This window comes from Calypte anna, chromosome 10 (assembly GCF_003957555.1).
Source record: "Calypte anna isolate BGI_N300 chromosome 10, bCalAnn1_v1.p, whole genome shotgun sequence".
In the NCBI taxonomy this organism is placed as follows: Eukaryota; Metazoa; Chordata; class Aves; order Apodiformes; family Trochilidae; genus Calypte; species Calypte anna.
The window spans coordinates 1487304-1507496 of NC_044256.1; the positions used below are offsets into that span (position 1 = coordinate 1487304).

At 39.2% G+C, this 20193-nt stretch overlaps 1 protein-coding gene across 4 annotated transcripts in view; it reads right to left on the minus strand.

Annotated features, from left to right (window-relative positions):
- Positions 1-1160: 1160 nt before the first annotated feature.
- CIB2 (calcium and integrin binding family member 2) overlaps positions 1161-20193 on the minus strand; it is a 42981-nt gene continuing 23948 nt past the window's right edge. For all 4 annotated transcript variants that reach the window (XM_030457024.1, XM_030457023.1, XM_030457025.1 and 1 more), the window contains 4 exons: positions 19333-19444; positions 8169-8316; positions 7881-8076; positions 1161-1443 (listed from right to left, as the gene is read on the minus strand). In XM_030457024.1, the coding sequence (XP_030312884.1) occupies positions 1422-1443; positions 7881-8076; positions 8169-8316; positions 19333-19422 (456 nt within the window). In that variant the 5' untranslated portion in view covers positions 19423-19444 and the 3' untranslated portion in view covers positions 1161-1421. The remainder of the gene's footprint in view (positions 1444-7880; positions 8077-8168; positions 8317-19332; positions 19445-20193) is intronic.

A 20193-nucleotide genomic window follows, 5' to 3' on the forward strand; every position in this document is an offset into this window, starting at 1 on the left:
TCCTGCATACCTTGAATATCCAGAATTTCCACTGACACTGCTAGATGAGTATTTCTTCTTGATGTGTACTGTGCAAATCTGAACAGCAAGCTGCACTGCAAGCTCACCAGAAGGAAAAGGTTCCAAGGTAGATAAGCAGAGGGACCCCTTCAGAAGTGGTAAAAAGATTAATTTCTCTGCTTTAGCTAATTTTCTCTGATTTCTCATTTTTTCAATAACACATTTCAACCTCTGAATGCTTTAACTTTACATTAAGTAGAATAATGACCCAAAAGGACATGAGTATGTGCTTAGCTCAAAAATTCTCCAAGCCCAGCAGAATGCTTCAAAAGTTTTAATTGTGGTGACTTTGATACAGAAGCCATGTTAAGTGACAGAGCCCTTCTATTGACTGTTAGAACAGTAATACACATATGATTGTCTTCAGTCCCCAGTACCTAAACAATACTGGAATTAAAAACCAAACAAACCAAAAAAAGATCTGGCTGATTTCCAGCTGGAGAGGGAAGAGAGAATTACAGAGCTGCATTCATGCATTTTACAGGAGAGATTGCATAGCTGGTTTAGAAAGAAAATGTCTTTTCATGTCCTTAGTAGTAGTTCTGTGCTTCTTTAACTTCTTCATGAGTTACAGATTATCAGATTCTTCCTGTTCAACATTATCAGCCCATAGGATGAGTAAAATGCAAGAGGCCCTTTGAGAAGGAGGACACAGTTTTGACATTTGTCTTGGGAAGAAATTCATCGTCTATGCAGTTGTCATATAGAAAAGGCAAATATTTCAAGTTTCCTAAGGACAGGACAATCCATAAAATATTGGTTGAAGGTAAGCACCAAACCCAGCAAACTGCCATTTCAGTAGCTGAAAGGCAAACCTGGGATGTGGTTGTCTTCAACACTGGGAGCTTGATCTTGACTGCAGTTCTTTCACCAAAGATCATTTCCATGCAAGATCCCCAGCTGTACAACACAGTGATAGAGGCATCTCAGATTTTAAGGCCCATGCTTTCTTCCAAATACTCTTCAGAAGCTAATCTTTGTCATATAGGGGTTTTTTTTGCGCTTTTAGTAACAGTATTAAATATTCATAAATATAAAAATGATGTGGAAATATAATTAATAATATTCTGATTCTGCCCGTTTAAAAAAAGGAAGGGAAAAAAAGAGGGGAAAAAAGAGCAAAACTACAAACCAAAGCCCAACCATCTTTGCCAGAGTGCTTGGCCAGCACTGAAGATAGAAATGCAGCCATTCCAAGTATCCTGTAGCTCACATGACACTTCTGTCCCTTTGTGGGCAAGAATTATTTCAGTACTTTCTGCTGAGCTCTAATTAGAGGACAAAAGCCCCCAAAGTGCCTGAGATTCAGAAAGGCTGGACTTGCAAGTCATTGCTGATAACACGGTGATGAAGAAACATCTTCAGATTCTTATGTGGAAAGTACTGCAAAGAAGGAGAAAGATTAAGAAATATAAACACATCTGTCATGATGCACAGCATTTTCCTTAGAGTGCAAAAAGAAAAGTGCTGTGTAAGGAATCCCAATCTCTTCTTATGCTCTCAGAAAGGTTTAAGTATTCGGGGAGAAAATTCCACCTCCTGAAAATGCTATCTCAGGGGACCAAGCTCAGCACTGGATGAAATCAAGTTTAAATTTACCCAGTTATGGGATATAAAGAGCAGCAAAATTTTCCCCAACTGCACTTTTACAATGACACAGGATTTGGGTTCCTAAACAAGTCAAATGAGGCAAATTAATTTGTTGTTTCTGTTGCTAAGACCAAGAGAATCTGCTTCTTATCTTCTTTTTTTATAAGCAGCAGGGCTTTCTACTGCCACTGGTTCCCAGAATGATGCTCAAGCACCTTAGCAGAACAGCAAGAGACAACTTAAAGACTGAATGCTGAGGACTCACTTTCTCCAGGCAGTAACCTCTGTTCAATGTCACATCACTAGAAATCATCTGTTTCATTCTTTTTTTTGATTGAAATCAATAAATATTATCATTCTGGTGCCTGCATCCAAAGCATGCTTGAAAGGTCTGAGGCAATTGAGAGGCTGGAGAGGTCTGGATGTACAGGTTTTGAATTTCATTTACAAAATGAATGCTCCTAGCTTAAACACAGTTATCTGATTTGAATCAGGATTTCACTGAAGGAAGCTCTGTGGTAATATATCTGGAGGAGATGAAATTTTTGGATCAGAATGGTGCCTAGGAACTTCACATCTAGGAACTGATTCCACCTGGGTGACACTGGAGGAGATGATGTATGGCACAGGGCATACCAGCCCAGAGAGCTGGGAAGGGAATTATTCAGTGATGCAAAGAGTTAACCAACACCACAGTTTTAGTAAAAAAGAATTATAAACACCTGGTTCACAATGCAAGACATACCCAGAGCCCCATATTAATCCCAACTCTTGAAAGCTTAAGTCCCACAAAGAAAATATCTAGAAACTAAAAAGTCCACAGCATTGTATGTGACACCATTTTAGGCATGATTCCTTAAAAAAATCCATCCAAATCCACTCCACTGGCAATCTACTTCCAGGAAATTTTTTGTACTTCTATCAAAATGTCATTTTTGTCTTTGGAGAGAAAACTTTTTACTAAGAAGAAGCTGAAATATTTTGTGGAAAATACTGACAAAAATTATCCCCTTCCACTATTTCCTTATTAAGCATCTCTTGTCAATTTGCCTCTTGCTCTAATATTAATCCCTAAGAACCAGAGAATCTCCATATTGGGTCAGGTCTTAGGAGATGCACATGTAGGAGATGTAACTTCATCTCTAGGTAGGACTGGAGCCAGGACATCAGCTGCTGCTGAAACCACAAAGGTTTCAGAAAAAATGCATTTCCAGTGACATCTTTTTGTTTAATGTGTTGTTTCTCCATCTAGCTCTGGCAGCTCCCAGGTGTTGGTAATGCCATATTCTTCTCAAACTTCACAGAGTTATAGCATGTTTCACCCTCAGGCATTCAAATAAAAAACTTCCAAGGTGATTTATTAAACAATTTCCTGTGGAAATCGTAACCAGCCTTGTAGAACAGAACACTTAGGCTAGTGACAGTTCAGAGTGCTAATACTTCCATTAAACTACAAGCAGGTTCTTAATGAGAGCAATTTTGAGTGAAATAAACCTCCTGGGATCAAATTTTCTGAACTAGGAACTGTCATTATCATTTTGAGCTTACTCAAGCTTCTGGTATAACAGCTAAAAATGCATCTATCTTCTTTCTTGGTCAGTGATGAGCAGAGTTTTCTTCTCATCTTAAAAAAATTTCCTGAACCCCAGCAGTGCAAATCACACAGCAGACTTCCCTGCATCTTCGTTTGGGTTGACAGCAGCACAAAGCTTGCAAGGGTTGTCTGCAGGAGGCAAAACCTACACAGGGTCATCAGGTAAAGGTTTGAGAAATGAGTGATGAGATCAGGAAAAGCAGTCAATGTACAGTGAAGGAACTTCAGCCCATACGAGGTCAAAGTATGGATCATGGTGCCAAAATGAATGCCTGGAGCATATATTAAATATCTATGGTAATGTGACAGCTTCAAAGTTCCCAGGCATACTGTGCTGTGAGAAGAAAGTGGTTCAGAAAGAGTGTATGTTGTTAAAGGAATCTGGCTTCAAAGGTTTTCCACAAACAGGGCAAAGAAGGTAATTTCAGTAATTCCTCAGTAATTTCACATCTCATTTAAATGATGATGAGGTTTTACAGTTGGCTATAATTCACATTACAAGACTTCTCAATGTTTGTCAGAAGTCAGGTCCCATGTAACAGCAGCAAGAATGAAATGATCTGTGGCTTAGCAGAGATCACCTGCCCCAGCAGTGGCACAGCCAGAAACAGAACCTGATTGCCTTGCATCCTCAATTTCTTGCTCTTATGATGTGAACAAATGGCTTTTGATGGGGGAAGAAGGCAAAGAAGAGCATAAGAAACCTTTACTACAAATGAAAATCATCTGGGGTCTGGTAAGTTAGCCACCATTTTCAAAAGGATCACACAGCAGGTGCCAGCATGGCATCCTAGGATCAGATAGATATTCAGAAATGTTGATAGCTTCACAGCAATCCCTCTGTAAATGGCAGTTCTCCAGCATCTCCAGTTGCTCACTGGCTATCATTTTCAAAAGTGGCTCTTGCTTTGGTACCTGGGTGTCTCATTTTCACATCTGATGAGCAGTTGAAAATATAAATCAATAGGAACTAAGGCTTCCTTGCACTTAAAAGTCTGGAATGCATTCAGCTGGGCACAAAAAGTGCAGATATGCAAAACCAAGTGAAATTATGACATTGAGGGGTTCATATGTCTTCCATGCATCTGCTAAAGTTTCCAAAAGGGTCAGGTTTATTTAAATGAAAACATGTTTTCCAGTATTAAGAACACAGTTCAGACCTAGGTTTGCCACTGGCAAATAAGGTTATTGATCCACTCCAAGACACTTCCTGTGCTTTGCATGTTCTGTATCACATTACAAGGTGAAACTGCACCACCCTGGCTTCAGTCTGGCTGCACACAGCCTGTGGTTATCACTTAAGAGAACCATTAGAGTTGAAGACATGGAAATAAAACCGAGAGGCTATAAAACAAGCTGGAGATAAATTCAGAAAGGTAAAAGAAAGCATCATTTCCTCAAATGAACAGGTAATGTGCCCAAGGCTCCTGTGGTATAATTGAACTTAATGAACAGGAACTGGGGGTCTAAGTGGTGAGAAATCAGCTACAGGAATTGCACTTTTGTCCCATGTCACACATTCTGTCACCTCCTTCCACGGATGCACAGCACGCATCAGAGAGCACTGGTTTGGTTTTAGTCCTCAGTCAGCCTGTGGTGTTCCCATTGTGCCATTAAAATTCAACGAACCTGATTCCAAAAGTTAAATCACTGTCTCCCTTTAGAATGCAACGTTTACACAGTGTTTAAAAAATGGGAGTAAGTGGCTCAGATCAGGATGTTCAATATTAACAAATACGTCAGTCTGTGATGCAGTGCATACAGTAAAAATATGACTGAGAAAGTCCCCAGAAAGTAAAGTATCTTTAGAGGCAAAAAGAGCAGTAAACCACAATCAGGAAGACCTAGCAACTCTTCCATAGGGATTGGTTGGGATAAAAGTGGTCTCATGACACATCACCTTTTCCTGCAACAGTTATTCCTGGCTGAAACAGAACCCAAATCAGAGAAACTACACCTTCTCTTGCCAGCTCTAAGACTTTTTCCATTTAAACTCACATTTTGCAATATAGCTTCAAAGGTTAAAAACCGTGTTGCTGAGTTAACAGTCAGAGGTTCTAACCCAGTGTTTCAGATAGAAGTGGAAGGAAATCCTTCTTTAGGTCAGATTACTTAAACCTGAGGACTCCAGTGCTGAATCCTGCAACCCAGCTCTTCTCCTGGACCTGGAAGGAGAGGGAAATTACCCTTTCCCTTGAAGACAAGGATGGAGAAAAAAATCTACCTTAAATATACACATCACCCTCTTGGACACTAAGGACACAAGTGATAACAGGAGTTACACCCTGTCACAAGCACAGCCCACAGTTTGAACTGAGCAGCTGGGTGATCAGTAGTCCCGTACTTGGGAGCCATGTCCTTTGAGATTATCAGTCACTGATCCTTCCCTCCCTATTTTCTTTTTACCTAATCTGTAACAAGCTCTGTACTTATCACTTCACCCCTCTTTTTCTTTCTCACTTCCCTCTTCTTGCACTGTTGAGAACCCAGCACTCAGGTCCTTATTTCCTCAGCTTCCCAAGACATCACAAACTTGAAAAAGAGAAATAATCCTGACAGATATTCCAGTGGCTACCGTGGCAAATGCTACTCTCTGATGCTTTCTCAGGAAATGACTGCACTGCACAGCACCCTCAGCTTGGAATTGTCTGTCAGCAGTTTGCAAACCTTTACACCAGAGCAGTAAAGTCACTGACAGCACAGGAAACTTGTGAACCTACAGCTTCTGCTGAGCCTTCAGATCTGCCTCCAATTCCTCACATTTGATCTCTGCTCTCTGACAGATTTATAGATACAGTGCAGCTTTCTCATTGCAGGAAGGAAACTCTGCCTGACAAAATCAGCTTCTATAGGGACAATTTAAAGAAAAAAAATTCATAGTTGGAAAGGCACATCAGCAGAACATGAGAACATCTATTCAGCTGAGCCTCAACATAATGATGACATCTTGTTCTAAAAGAGTTTCCACTGATACACATGACTGCTCAAGGAATATCTGGTATGTTTCTAATGTGTGAAAGACATTGACATTAACTTCATAGCATATCCTCTCCAGATGCTGATGTTTCTCAGGGTTCACAGGAATCACAGCCCCATGCTTTATTGTAGAATCATTTTGTTGTAATGTCTTCTCTCAACAATTTTACCTATGAAAGAAATAAACTGTTCTGTGTTCTGCAGAACAGTTAAAAGTTCTTCAAACCCATTTGCAGTCTTGATCTATCTTAGTTCTATCCTAATGTTTAGCCTAATTTCCTATGAAAAGCCAGTTATTGAACCATTCTGACTGTGAGCTTTGTTAAAACACCCCTTTTGAGTCCCTTGGCAGAATTCAACAACACATGACTGGAAGATGATTAAGTTTCTGCCAATTTCCTGCAAACAGGGAACTGTTAAAAAAAAAAAAAAAAAAAAAAAAAAAGAGTCTAAGGGTTACAACTCATAAGATGCAAAATAATTCTACACAGATGAACCAATCTTTATCCCTGAACTGCAACAAAAATTGGACATTAACTCCTGTTCAGCTATCAGCCAATTAATCAGGAGACACAATTCTGCAAAAACAAGAATTTACTAAATCAGACATTTCCCTAACAAATTACAGTCATTCTTGCTTGCAGTCCAGACAATTGTTGGATTAGTTAACTTCCCACATGTTAGAATTTACGTGTTGTTATTACCAGATATCACCAAACAGCAACACTACCAACTTAACAGCAATGTGTATGAACACAGACCATGAAAAGAAATGTTCAAGTTACCAAGCTTCAAGCTTTTATTTACAATTAGATACAGACAGCTCTGATCACTAAACTTGGGGGAGAAATTAGACCCAAGCTTTACCTTCAGCCCTTCCTGCCAGTAGATTTAAGATTCAAATATTAATTCCTCCCAGTCTGGGAACATTTTATCTTGCTGGCTAGTTGACTGTAAATTCTTAAAGAACTGTCCTGAAAGTAACAGCTTTAACTATAAGTTATGCAGAATATGTTATTATTGTGTAAAAATAGTCACTGTTTGAATACCAAACATAAAAGAAAAATTGAAAATGCAAGAAATACCTGGGCTGGATTGTATCTACAGATTATTAGGAAGAAACTCAGCAACAAAAATTTAAAATACCAGTAATAAAAAAACCTTATGAAGAGTGGATTGAGGACAGATTGCTGTAATTAATCATTTTAGCTGATTTTCTGCTACCATACTGAACTGTTCCACTGTAATACCCTCTAAATCCCTTTTCACACACACGTTCAATGCACTTTCATATGTAGTTGTAACACGTATACAATATTTACACACATTCCTACTCAGGAGCCTTGCTATAGGCTTTAAAGCAAAACCAATTTGAGCTTATAAGAGAACAAAATATTTTCTTGAAGAAACCACAGAAACAAATAGAAAAAGAAAAAAAAAGAGAGATAATTACAAGTCACTGAGCTCTTAGTCTTCAAATTAGGAGAGAACTGGAATATGCTCTAGAAAAGTAAAGTGATTTAGGGTAAGTTGTCATCCTCTAGTCAGCTCTCTGGTGAAGCACTGTCTCTGACCTACCCTGTATTTTACACTACACAGTGATATCCTAAAAAAAATCCCTGAAGATAAGCAAGAGAGCATCTTTTTCTGAAAACAATACCTGAGAAAGTCTGGTGCCTTGGAAATCATGTTTTCAAAATCTGCAAATCCCAGTTTTCCATCACCATCCATGTCAGCTTCTTCTATGACTTTCTCACACACTAAAGTGATTTCTTCTGCTGTTAGCTCCTCTCGGGTCAGCTTATTGAGGGTTTGTTCCAAGTCTGATTTACAAATGAAGTTATCAGTGTTAAAATCTAAAGAATAAAAGAACCAGAGAAAAGATCACCAACAACTCTCACACACGGTTGCTCCCAACAAAAACAGGCAAAGCATCCCAGAACAGTACCATAGATCTTGAAGGCATAGATTGCTTTGAGCTCTCTGGGAGCCATTTCACTGAGCACAGAGAACATATCCACAAAATCATTGAAGCTGAGACTCCCTTCTCCACCTTCTGAGAAAGACTCCACAATCCTTTCCTTGAAGGGATTCTCCTGTGAAAGACAGATATAAATACACATATTCTAGTATAGTATTTGGAAAATAAATAAAAAAAACAAACAAAAAACCACCATACCAAAATGCAGTCTCCCTGTTAATGTGTTAATATTTATTTCCATGGCTGGCTCTTTGAAGGCAGTGTGATTTTTTTTTCCAAGATGCATCTAAAAATTTATATTTGCATGCTTTAGGAGCAAGTGTCAGCAGAAGATGCTGCTTACCACTTCTCACTCTGATTTTCTCAGCTCCACTGCTCCTCATTCTCTCTAAGCTGCTGCTTGTCTTGTCTCCCCTGTGTGGGACACCTGCTTTATAAACCTTAGGGTAAAAGAGCTCAGAGTTTGGAGATGATTTGCAGGTCAGCTCCTGACAGGGTGTCAGACTCAGGGTCACAGCTCCTGCATTAAGAAGCCAGCACACAGAAACAGGGGATGACAGGAGGGGATGGAAACAGAGATCCAGGTGGGAAGCCAGCAAAACAATACCACCAAAAAAATAGCACTTTTATCTGCATGCCACACCTTATTGCTGTGGAACCATCAGTTAACCCTTCATCAATTAACCCTTAACCAGACCATATCCACTCATCAGTGATGCAGAGCCACATCCCACAAGGATCTTGTGGAAAAGTCTTTCCTTTTCACTCTGCTGGCAATGTCCAACCTCTGGTTGAACTGACTACAAACTCCAGAGTTTCTAATGGAATTTCACCTCCACATGGTTTGATCTTAAAGTCCTTTTGCAGCACCCTACCAACCCATCTGGTGTAAAGACTATTCTGAATAAGAATATATACATAATTACATAATATGTAATGTAATAGCTGTATAATAATATAATAATTATACAATGGATAATTAATATATAATAATACATAATAAGATAATTATACTATATGTAATAAGAATATATTATCTATAGGATATATATATTTATATATATATATTCTTAATAAGAACCATAAATACACAGGCAAAACCAAGAAAAAGCTGCTTTAAGACTCCCAAGTCCAAACCCAACATTTTTACAGTAATAAAACAATATTCTCCAGCTCTATAAAACATGAAGTGAGTTTGTAGCTGCATCTACAAAACTGGGAAAACAAAATCAGTTCAGTTAAATAAGAATAAAAGACAAAAACATCATTTAGGCTGTAAGGAGTATCATAGAGATCTCTGTAGCCCAGACTTCAGTTAACACACTGATCTCCTATAAATGTAAACAGCTTTGGTGGCAGCATATAATGCAAATGTTTAATATGCATGCAATTATTTTATTTGGCTTTAAAAGAGGTGATCTTATGAAAGCTCAGAGCCCAGCTGTCTATCTATTTAATTTCTTTTTTTCTGTAAGTTTAATTAAGTAACAGGTATTCCTACCCATCCAACTATTTTAAATGAAAGTTCATAGAACAGATACATTTAAGAGGTAAATGACCAGAAAATGTTATTTTCCAGTGTATTTTAATTCTTCCTTGATAATTCATACATAGAGCAGATGCAACCATAAAGCATTTTCTGGGTACCTTTAGACAAACAAAATACAAGCAGCATGTACAAAGTGGAGTTACAGGAACAGCTTGATGGGGTTTGTTCATATTGATTCATATTCATATCCTTCATATTGAAGGAACCTGAAGTGCCTTACAAGAATTGGGCTACTTCCCACTAATATGCAGCTGCCTCTGAAGTGAAACTCAACAACTGCTCAAAGGTGTGCAGCAGCTTACAGCAAGAGCTGAAGATGGAAATGTTCAACTGGAATCACAGAGGGAACCTGGAAGCAGAATTAAATTTGTCACTGCCACAGAGATAAAGCATTTGAGATACGTTTTGTTATGGCCTCAAAGGATGAAAAAGCTCTAAGGATTCTTGCTAAAAGACAAGCATAACATACACGGTGAGGTGTCACTGTGCACAGGGACATTTCAAGAACATTCAGTTTCTAAAAGGAAGTTTTCCTTTTTCCAACGTGTAGACTGGATGATCCCATGGGATGATCCTCTGCAGTGTTCTGGGACAAGTGCAGAGAAGTGGTCAAACATCTGGGAAAACAGATTCATCCAGGCTATACCACACCTACAGACAGGTAGGTGGTATGTTAGAAATGTTAGAAAAATTCTCTTTTTTTTAGTTCTGCAATGCTACATTGCTTTCTTTGGACCAAATCTCATAGAGGTAGGTCAGGTCATGTCACCTGGGAAATTTAAAACCAAATTCCAGTGGCTATCCCAGCTGGAACTCTGAGATACTTCTTCCCAGAAGCTATCCTGAGCAGTCACATCCTCAGAGAACACACTGGATTCTGTCAGGTTTCTCTTTAATGACAACAAATCACTCAGGATACATTAACTAACTAAGAAGATGTCTTTGGGTCTTGCAGTTGGTGCTCTCTGACCACTTCCATGAGAGGAATGAGTTGGAGTCTGCCAAATAGCAAACATCCATCCGAGGGCAACCCACCTAAGTGTTCCCATCAGTCTTGTGAGGATGGGCAAGATCTGGGAAACAGACACTGGAAGGCAGATTTCCCAAGACAATGAAGATTCAGAATTCACTGCTAAATGCCAAGATCTCTCCAGTCTTGCTGGCTGAGCTAACGGCCAGGAAGAAGGATGTTTCAATGGTTAGGTGAAGTAGGAACCACAGAGCCACAGGCTCAAAAGAGAACCCATTAAAGGAGTGAATATTAAATTCAAATCTCCTGCAGTGCTCCATGACTGAAGCAGTTTCACAAGAGGGAGCAATGCCTGCAAACTGCAAAGTGTAGGAGATGAATAAGCTCTGAGCTCAATACATCTGGCTGAGCTCACTGCTCAGGTGAAGAGAACCCCAAGCCAAGGAAAAAATCAGAAAATAAGTAAAGCAGAGAAGAGGGGTTCCTGAAAATATAAAGACAACAGCTTCAAATAATAAACAGCAGGGCCACATCTCTCAACAGTCTCCAGATGAAAAACAACACCCCAGGATCAGCCAGGTGGCTGAGAGAAAGTCACTGTAAAAGGATCCCTAAGGATCAGTCACATCATGTGCATGGTGTGGGGAGGTATAGCAGCTGTGCATCTGCAGGGACTGCTGAAACTGAAGTATCTGACTTGGAAAGATGCCTCTTAGTGGTATGCAGAGACACACAGTGGAAAACAAGCAATTCTATTTCGAGTTTGCCAGTTTACTAATAAGTCAAAGGAAAACTCACTTGGGCTGAAATACATGAAAAAGTCCACTTCCTTCCTAAAGGCACACAGAAGAAAAAAGAAAAAAAAAAAAAAAGGTGCATCTGTGAAATGTTCAATCTTAGAGAATGCTCAGTACCAGAGTGGATGATAAAACATGTTAGAAAAATTCTCTTTTTTTAGTTCTGCAATGCTACATTGCTTTCTTTGGACCAAACCTCATCAGAAGTAAGTGTCATGGGAACAGCTGTACACTGACATCTTAGAGGCAGCATTGGGTAACAAACAGGGAGTCCAGAGATGCAAATATCCCTATCAGCAGTGAATATCAAACCCAGGGCTTTCTGCATTAGAAATGGTAGGCATGATGCCTGACTAAATAAGCATATTGCAGCTGCATGAGATGAATCATCTATTTGGCTTCTCAGAGATCTTGAAAATCCAGATGAATTAGTGATGAATTAAAAGGACCCAAGCGTACTTAAGTAACTCTTTACCAAATGGATCTCTAAAACCTAAATGAAAAATAAAATCTTTCCTCATATTGATTTCTTCCCTTTAACTTTCTCATATTATGTGTCCTCAGGCAGTATATCTATGGCTTACACAATGGAAAGTATTAGTTTACCTTCACAGATACTTTTCACATCCTTTCTGTAATTTCATTACCTCTACTCTAAAAAACACAGATTAAGGTTCCATCATATTTAAAGGGAAAGCTATGGGGGAAGGGAGTAAAGGGGAAAACAATACTGTTCCCTCCTAGATTGTCTTCCCTTAGGCACTAATTGCTTTTAAAAAGAAAACTTTTAGAACTAGAGGCTTACACTTGTCTTGTTTAAAAGCTTTCTCTGTCTACTCACAATAAAAATGAGGGGAGACAGAAGCAATAAAGAAGTGATACAGCTAAAACTACTGTTTTGCAGATTGATGCTGCCATAGTGCCTTGAGATAATCCTCCTAAATGTGCCATCCATCTTAAGGATTGCTTTTGCCACTCAGATAATTGTTTCTGTAATTTTTTGATGTCACTGTAGTTTTTTCTTGGTCTTTATTCCAGCACCATACAAGAGCACCATACATCAAAACACACCCATTAGTGTTTTAAGAAGATTTTATAGGGTTTATTCCTGAGATTGCAGCTAAATCTTACCAAGTCACTTATTAGTTTCCCCTGCCCTCCAATTTCCACTGTAGGCTCTAGAAAAGCACTGCTTTTGTCCCATCTGTTTTGCAGCTTGACAAATTAATTTAAAGCACTGTATCCTATTTTCACAAGCTGACTGCATTTTGGAAACAAAGATGTTGCAAGGAAAGTTGTAAGATAGGCCAGGACAACAAGAAGCTGGACATGCTTCTGTTTTATATCCACAGAAACATGTTCATCATTTTCTCTTTTGTATTTGGACAGAAGTCCCCACTGACCTTAGGGAAAACACTTCCATGCACAAAGCAACCTGCTCTGCAGGCTACTGAAAGCTAGAAATATTTTGGATGGTTTAATGAGGACTTGTTCAAAACTGATCAGAAGCAAATCTTTCCCAAATTTCAGGACTTATTCCTAAAAAGCAGAAATTAACTCTTCTCAGACAAACATTAATATAAAAATTACTAAATTGTTCAATACCAGACCTCCACAGGAAAGGTTGGTGCTTTGCAAGGGAAACGTAATTATTATAAGTGCAAGAGCACACTGTTCCTGGAAAAGATAAAAGCACTTTTCTTTGTTGCTTTTTGTTTGCTTGTTTGTGGGGGTTTTTGCCTTGTTTTTCTTTGGGTTTTGTTGTTGTTTACTTTGGGTTTTTGTCTTTCCTTTTTTTCTGGAAGGAGGGCATCTCCCTTTTTTTTTTTTTCCTCAAAACCATTAGTTTGTTAACGTGTAGATTATTATATTCACGCCAAACTTCTCTGCAGTGCCTACAGGGCACTAATTAAGAAAACCCTGCTCCAAAACAAGGCTAAGGAACAGCTAAATTGATGTGTTTATATCTTCAAAAAATGATCCTGTCACAAAGCAGAAGTGTTCTGCTAGGAGCTGACCTTTTTTTCTGAAGGCTGCACTCTGGTCACAATGTCTTGCCAACCAAAGACTCTGGTTGCAAACAGAATTGCTGAAATATTCTAGACTACAACAGTGTTTCAGAGGAACACAAAGCATTTTAACTAAACCTGATTCTCTGCCTCCAGCAGGAGAATGCAGATAATGCTGGTAACAACCATCAGGCAGGTACAGATCTGGTGTTCAATGGAGTGCAAATGGCCCTCACTCATCACATGGGGAGGGTGTACTGCTGAGACACACGGTGAAAAGGGGACTTTGGGCAAGCAAGAAGATTGGCCTCAAAGGGATAAAGCATCCTATCATAACTAGAACTTGCTAACAGGATGCAGAGGCAAGGAAAGTTAGGCTGAGCTGCAGAAGACTGGCCAGAGCAAGAGTGGGAGCTCTGTCTGGTGTCACAGCCCACTACATGAAAAGCTTTGAAATTGAGGACTCATTGAAATAACTTCTAAAACTGTTACCATTTTCAGAAGCTTTTTCATTTTGTTTGGGAGCCACTCACATGCATTTGTGTTTAGGCTTAGCAAAAATAATGTGTTAACACTGGTTCTGCAATGTGGGAGCAATTCCCTGTTCCCTGTGTGTCCTTTCTTTGCCCTGGCTGATGGCTCTGTTGCAGCTGTGTGGATTTATGAACTGCCTTACTCACCACTGCAGCTAATGCCAGGGCCTCTGAGGATCAATGAAGTTACTGCCTGAGCCAAAAAAAGCAAGCAACAGACTGTAAAGTGAATGAACAAAAATGGTTCCCCTCCAGAAACTCCTTTTAGGACCAACTCCTGACATAAAGACTGCTCCACACCACAATAACAGGCACACACCAATGAAAGACTCTGACAAGGAGGAATGTATGTGTCACAAAGAAGATGGCTGGCTATCTATCTATCTATCTATCTATCCATCCATCCATCTACCCATCCATCCACATATCCATCTATCCATCCATCCACCCACCTATCCACCCACCCATCCATCCATCCATCTGCCCATCTACCCACCCACCCATCTATCCATCCATCCACCCACCCATCCACCTATCCATCCACATATCCATCTATCCATCCATCCATCCATTCACCCACCCATCTATCCATCCATCCATCCATCCATCCATCCACCCACCTATCCACCCACCCATCCATCCATCCATCCATCCACCCACCTATCCACCCACCCATCCATCCATCCATCCACCCACCTATCCACCCACCCATCCATCCATCTGCCCATCCATCCATCCACCCACCCATCCACCTATCTATCCACATATCCATCTATCCATCCATCCACCCACCCATCTATCCATCTATCTATCTATCCATCCACCCATCTATCCATCCATCTGTCCATCCATCTATCCACCCACCTATCCATCCATCCACCTATCCATCCATCTGTCCATACATCCATCCACCCACCCACATATCCATCCATCCATCCATCCATCCATCCATCCATCCATCCATCCATCCATCCACTCATCCATCTATCCATCCACCTATCCATCCACATATCCATCCATCCATCCACCCACCCACCCACTTCTACAGATGTCCATAATCTCTGTCCTCAGGTTACATCCCCACATCTGGCACTGGCAGAGATTATGTCAGTGAAAACAGTTTTGTTTTTTTTTCTTTTAATGAAATCACTTTTGCTTTCTCCATTACCTTACACATAGCAGCCCAGCTCACTGCTCCAGTTGTGCAGTATTAATTGCTGCAATCTCACAGGTGCCCATGTGCCCTAAAGTTCATTTATTAAACTGCTGCCCATGTAACCAAGATTGCCAAAACTGGAGATCAGAGACTACACTGAAGCAGATGGAGTAACCTACCTCTGCTAACCTCAGTGTAATGGCAGACTTAATCAATTTAAAGCACCTGCCCCTTCTTTATTTATTTATTTCTTGTCCTGACTTTCAACTTTTAAGCATCATGAGTTAGTGAATAATTAGTGAATAATTCATTACCAATTAAACTGAGTGACCTTTAGCATTTTTTTTTTTTTAACTGAAAAATCCTGGGCTCAAAACATTCATGTGTGCAGTAAAAAATCTTTCTTTATAGGAGCAGAATTTAATTTAGAAAAGTGCATTATTGATTCTATCCATTTGTCAGAATCTGCAGTGGTATTGAGCTCAACATTGCCAGTAACTAGAAATGTAATGTGTAGATGAAAAAAGCCAGGTGCACTGAAATGATCCCTAATTTTATTAGAATTCAATAGACATTTAGTTCATTTATTTCTATTTTAAGAAATTTAAATCTTGGCTTTGTCTTCACCTTGATAAAAATTTACTGAAGAAAGAAAACATCATAAGAATTTATTTAGCAGGCTGCTCAAGTTGCAAAGGTTAAAGGTTGGGTTTTGACAAATTTATTTTTATTTTGTAGTGTGTGAGCTGGAGTTACTAGCAAGACTACTTGGAAAACAAAGTTCAGGTGGTTCTCCCCTACTGATCAAGTAATTACAGAACACTCCATAACCAAGGTTTATAATGATCCCAATTTACAACTGAGATCCTAGGGTGCTGTTTTAAAATCTTTTTGTTATGGAAGAGTTATGGAAGAAGATCCAGTCTCCTTTAACTGATATTTCCCTGGAAACAAGCTCATTAGTTATTGAAAGTATTTTCTCTATGAACTGCTTGCATTCCTGAAATAATATCAGTGCTTTGACAGCAATATTTCTAAGGTTCTTCCACAGCCTTATGAGAGTTGGGAGAGATGACAAAATTTGACAGTGAGCTTTGTCCTGCTATTTTAATAAATAAAAGTTCCCTTAGCCTGGAAACATCTTCTAAAGCAGGGTCAGAAAGCTTTAGAGATTTGATGTGGTGCAAGAAGATGGATGACAACTCACTCTACTTACAGAAGTCTGTTTGGAAGTCTGTTACCAGTACTGCCCAAGTTTGCTGAGGTAGTGAGACTGCTCCTGTGTCTCAAAATCTAATCATGGGCCAGTGTAAAACTTCTGGTTTCTATCTCAGCTTAAGTACCAGGCTGTCCTGTAACTGGAGTGGTCTGCCAGCCCCAAGGTTTCCACTGGAGGAGCTGTTCCTTAAGTGTTCAATCCTGTACTACTGAAGCAAAACAGAACCAGTCCAATTATGATTTCTTGCTTTCTTTTCTGAACCCAGCCTTGATTTTTCAAAAGCCACCTGGCAGTTAAACTCTGAAGAGTCATAATTGACTCTTTTAGGTGGCACTACCAAGATCCTACAGATAGTAAATAAAAATTTAAGGAATACTGTTTTTCCATACCAGAAGAGGTAGTACAAGAACCTGCAGTGGTGAATGAGCTGCAGATACTTTAGAGAGAGGGAAAATTATTTGCAGTGATGGCTGGAAGAACCAAAAACCCCTGAGGATGATATATTTTATCAGATATATGTTATCAGAACACCTCAACCTGCTCCCATGTATTTAGATGATGTGAAGTCCATGCTATTCCATCCTGGCAGCTACTAAAAAACCTGATTATTTTATATTCACATTCCTAATTTTTGTTGTACTGTACTCCATGCAGCACTAATCTGCACCTCTGCATACAGCTTTCCATCCAAGATGAAAGCACTTCAATAAACCAAGAAAATGCTTCTATTTCAAGATGAAGAACATTCTTCCTTTTGTACTAGCTGCTAAGCTTCAAACAACTGATTCCAGGTGACTGCTAAGAGCAGCAGGTCCTTGAATTAAATCATGCAGACAAATCTCAGTGGGACATTTGAAATAAATCCAGCACATCTAGGGATTCTTTCTCAGGGGCAAAAAACTGTAATATGGGAACTGTCAAAATTACCAGTCCATCCAACCCCCCAGCCTAAATCAAACTGGAACCAGCAGCAGGTAAGACAAGATTTAGGGGGTGAGAAAAAGATACAGCAGATTCCAATGCATATTTCAAACCCTTTCTGAGTTAAATATTACATACAGATCATAAAACTCAGGAGCAATCTGTGGAATTCTGCTCTTTAAAAGCACTTAAATAATTTTGGAAGATGAATGCTACCTTTGCCAAAATGTCTCGTGGGGATGAGTCCCTCAATATATTCACCTTATGTCAGCTGTCTGCCTGTAATTTCACATAATTGTGAGAAGTGGTGCATAATTGTTCTCTATCCACCTGTTGCTATGATTCAATTCATCCCATCATCAAATGGGTACATAGAACAAAGAAGACTTAGAGCAAATATTCCATTTTCCAGCTTTTAGATCCCTTCAGTAATTTAAGCCTATACTTCACAAGACAGCCCAAGGGCCTAACTAGGTCTGCTTGTGCTGGTGATCTCTTGCAGGTTACTGATTTTGGTGCCTAATTATGTCTTCAGGCTAATTTTAGATAATCAAGTTTGAAATTTTTGTTTCTATCTCCAAACTAGACTCAACCTGATGTAGTTAAAATACAGGGTATTTTTGCAAAATCCTGTTCATTTTGCCTGTTGCCTTATTTGTATATTAAGAAAAAATGACACAAATTATTATGTTTCACAAAAATTATGTGAAATGGTTTTAAGATATCTGGAGAGTTAACATGTAGTATTTTATGCAACTGAATGAACCAAAAAGAACTCTTCAGCATGATCCTTATACCCCCTATTTTAAAGCTCCATTAATACTTCCCTAGATGCAGTTTTTTCACCACTAAGTACATAGAGGCACGTAAGTTAAGCTTTCACAGACATAGCAGCACATTTAAGTATTTTACAGTGTTGAAAACCAATGTTTTTCTTGAATGCTGCTGATCCTGAAATTCATAAAAACTTCATACAGTTTGTTTCACAAAACAAACCTTGGATTACACTGCTTTCATGTCCTGTTGCTTCTTCACAATATGTAACACAGTTAGTACAGATGAGGAGTTTTTCTTAAACCATGGTACTGCATGATTTATTGCACATCAATTGTTTTATTTGAGGTGGACTTTGCCATCTGCAGAGGAGGGAATTACACCCATGGCAGCCAAAGACATACAGCTGATATGAACTAACCTGGACCTGGATTCTAATTAGGGTGGGGTTGTGTAGTTTTAGGAGTTAAAAGGCTGAATAACTTACAAAATAACTCTTTCATCAGCTGCTTGAAAGTTCTAGCAACAACTCATTGCATATGACAGCTTTCTGTAATTATTTAACCAGCAGTGAGGTATATATTAATTCAGTTCCTATTCTAAGCAATACTAGTAAGAAGGTCATCAGCAAACCAGCCCTAGCAAAATCCCTGAGTATGCTTAGTAACTCAGTGCAGATGTATTTGTTTGATGACAGTGGCATTTATTGCTTTTAAAATAAAATTAATGATGTCTAAAGTTTTCCTTGCATTTTTTTTATGTATAAAATTTCAAAATGTACAGTTTCTTTAATTTTTATGTGCAATTTTGGAATCTTTACCTTTCATCAGCAATGTTCTGCACACCTCTGGCAAATTTCCTGTCAACACACTGAGGTAAGAACAACTGATTTCTCACCAGCTCTTCACACAGAGATCTCACTGACTTCTATGAGATCAATATATATATAAAGACTGCTAAATTTTATTTTATTTCCTAGTGATTTCCTTTAGCAGCTTTCCCAACTCTCTCTACAAGAAAGACATCCACCTAAATACTTTCCTGGTTCTGGTGCTGGTTTAGCCCTGGAAATGTAACAGGAAGGGGAAAAACTCAGCATGCCACATTGCTTCAGGATGTCAAACTCACTTGGCAAAACCTCTGGCAGATGAGCTAAGAAGATAACTTAAGAAGATAAAGTCTGTAAGCAGTCAGAAGTGATACCTTTAGCTCAGGCATGTTTATTATAAGCTGCATAGGTAGTTTAACATCTGGGTCCTTTGTATAGTCCATGGGCACAACGTTTGGTGCCATTTCATAGTATCGGCCATGTAACCTGTAAACAAGCAGAAAAAAACAGCCAATAACCAATTTAAAATAACCAATCCCATTCATACACTAATCAGACACCAATTTGTCTTGCAGCTCTAATTAATATCTCCAGTGCACAAGTCTGAGCCCACCAAATTGCCACCTTTTTGGAAAAAAGAGGGCTTTGATGCAGTGTCCAGCAGAACCGCTATTAACACCCCTGTGTAACTAAGTAGTGTTTTACACTACCTGCATATAACACTGAAGCACCATGCACCAAAGAAATAGCCCTGGATCAATGAACAAACACTGTGAGCATGATCCAGGGACCCTGTCCCAGTGCAGATCATTGGTTGATGTGCACGACACAACAAAAAGTTGTTGTCTAACAGCTCAAAGAATTTAAAAGCCAAGCAATATGCAACTGGGATGCTATAGACAGCAGCCAGACCTTGCTTCTCATTACAAAAAAAGGGTTCTTCCTATCTGTGCCTCCCTAACACAGCAGCTTTAGTCTTACACTTCCAGCAGTGGCTGACACCAGCACAGAGACCATTTTCACCTCATTCCATTCCACATGCTTTTGTTTCATTCTTGGCTCAGCTTATTCATCAAACCAGGATATTTTATAGGCAATACACAAGTGTTTCTCCTGAGAGATGCAAGCCAAACACTCAAAAAGTTAAGATTCACTCTCTACAGCTTACTTATGGTGCTAACAGTATTGTATTAGAGCTTTGGTAAGGGAGCTGAGAAAGGACGAGTGAAAACATG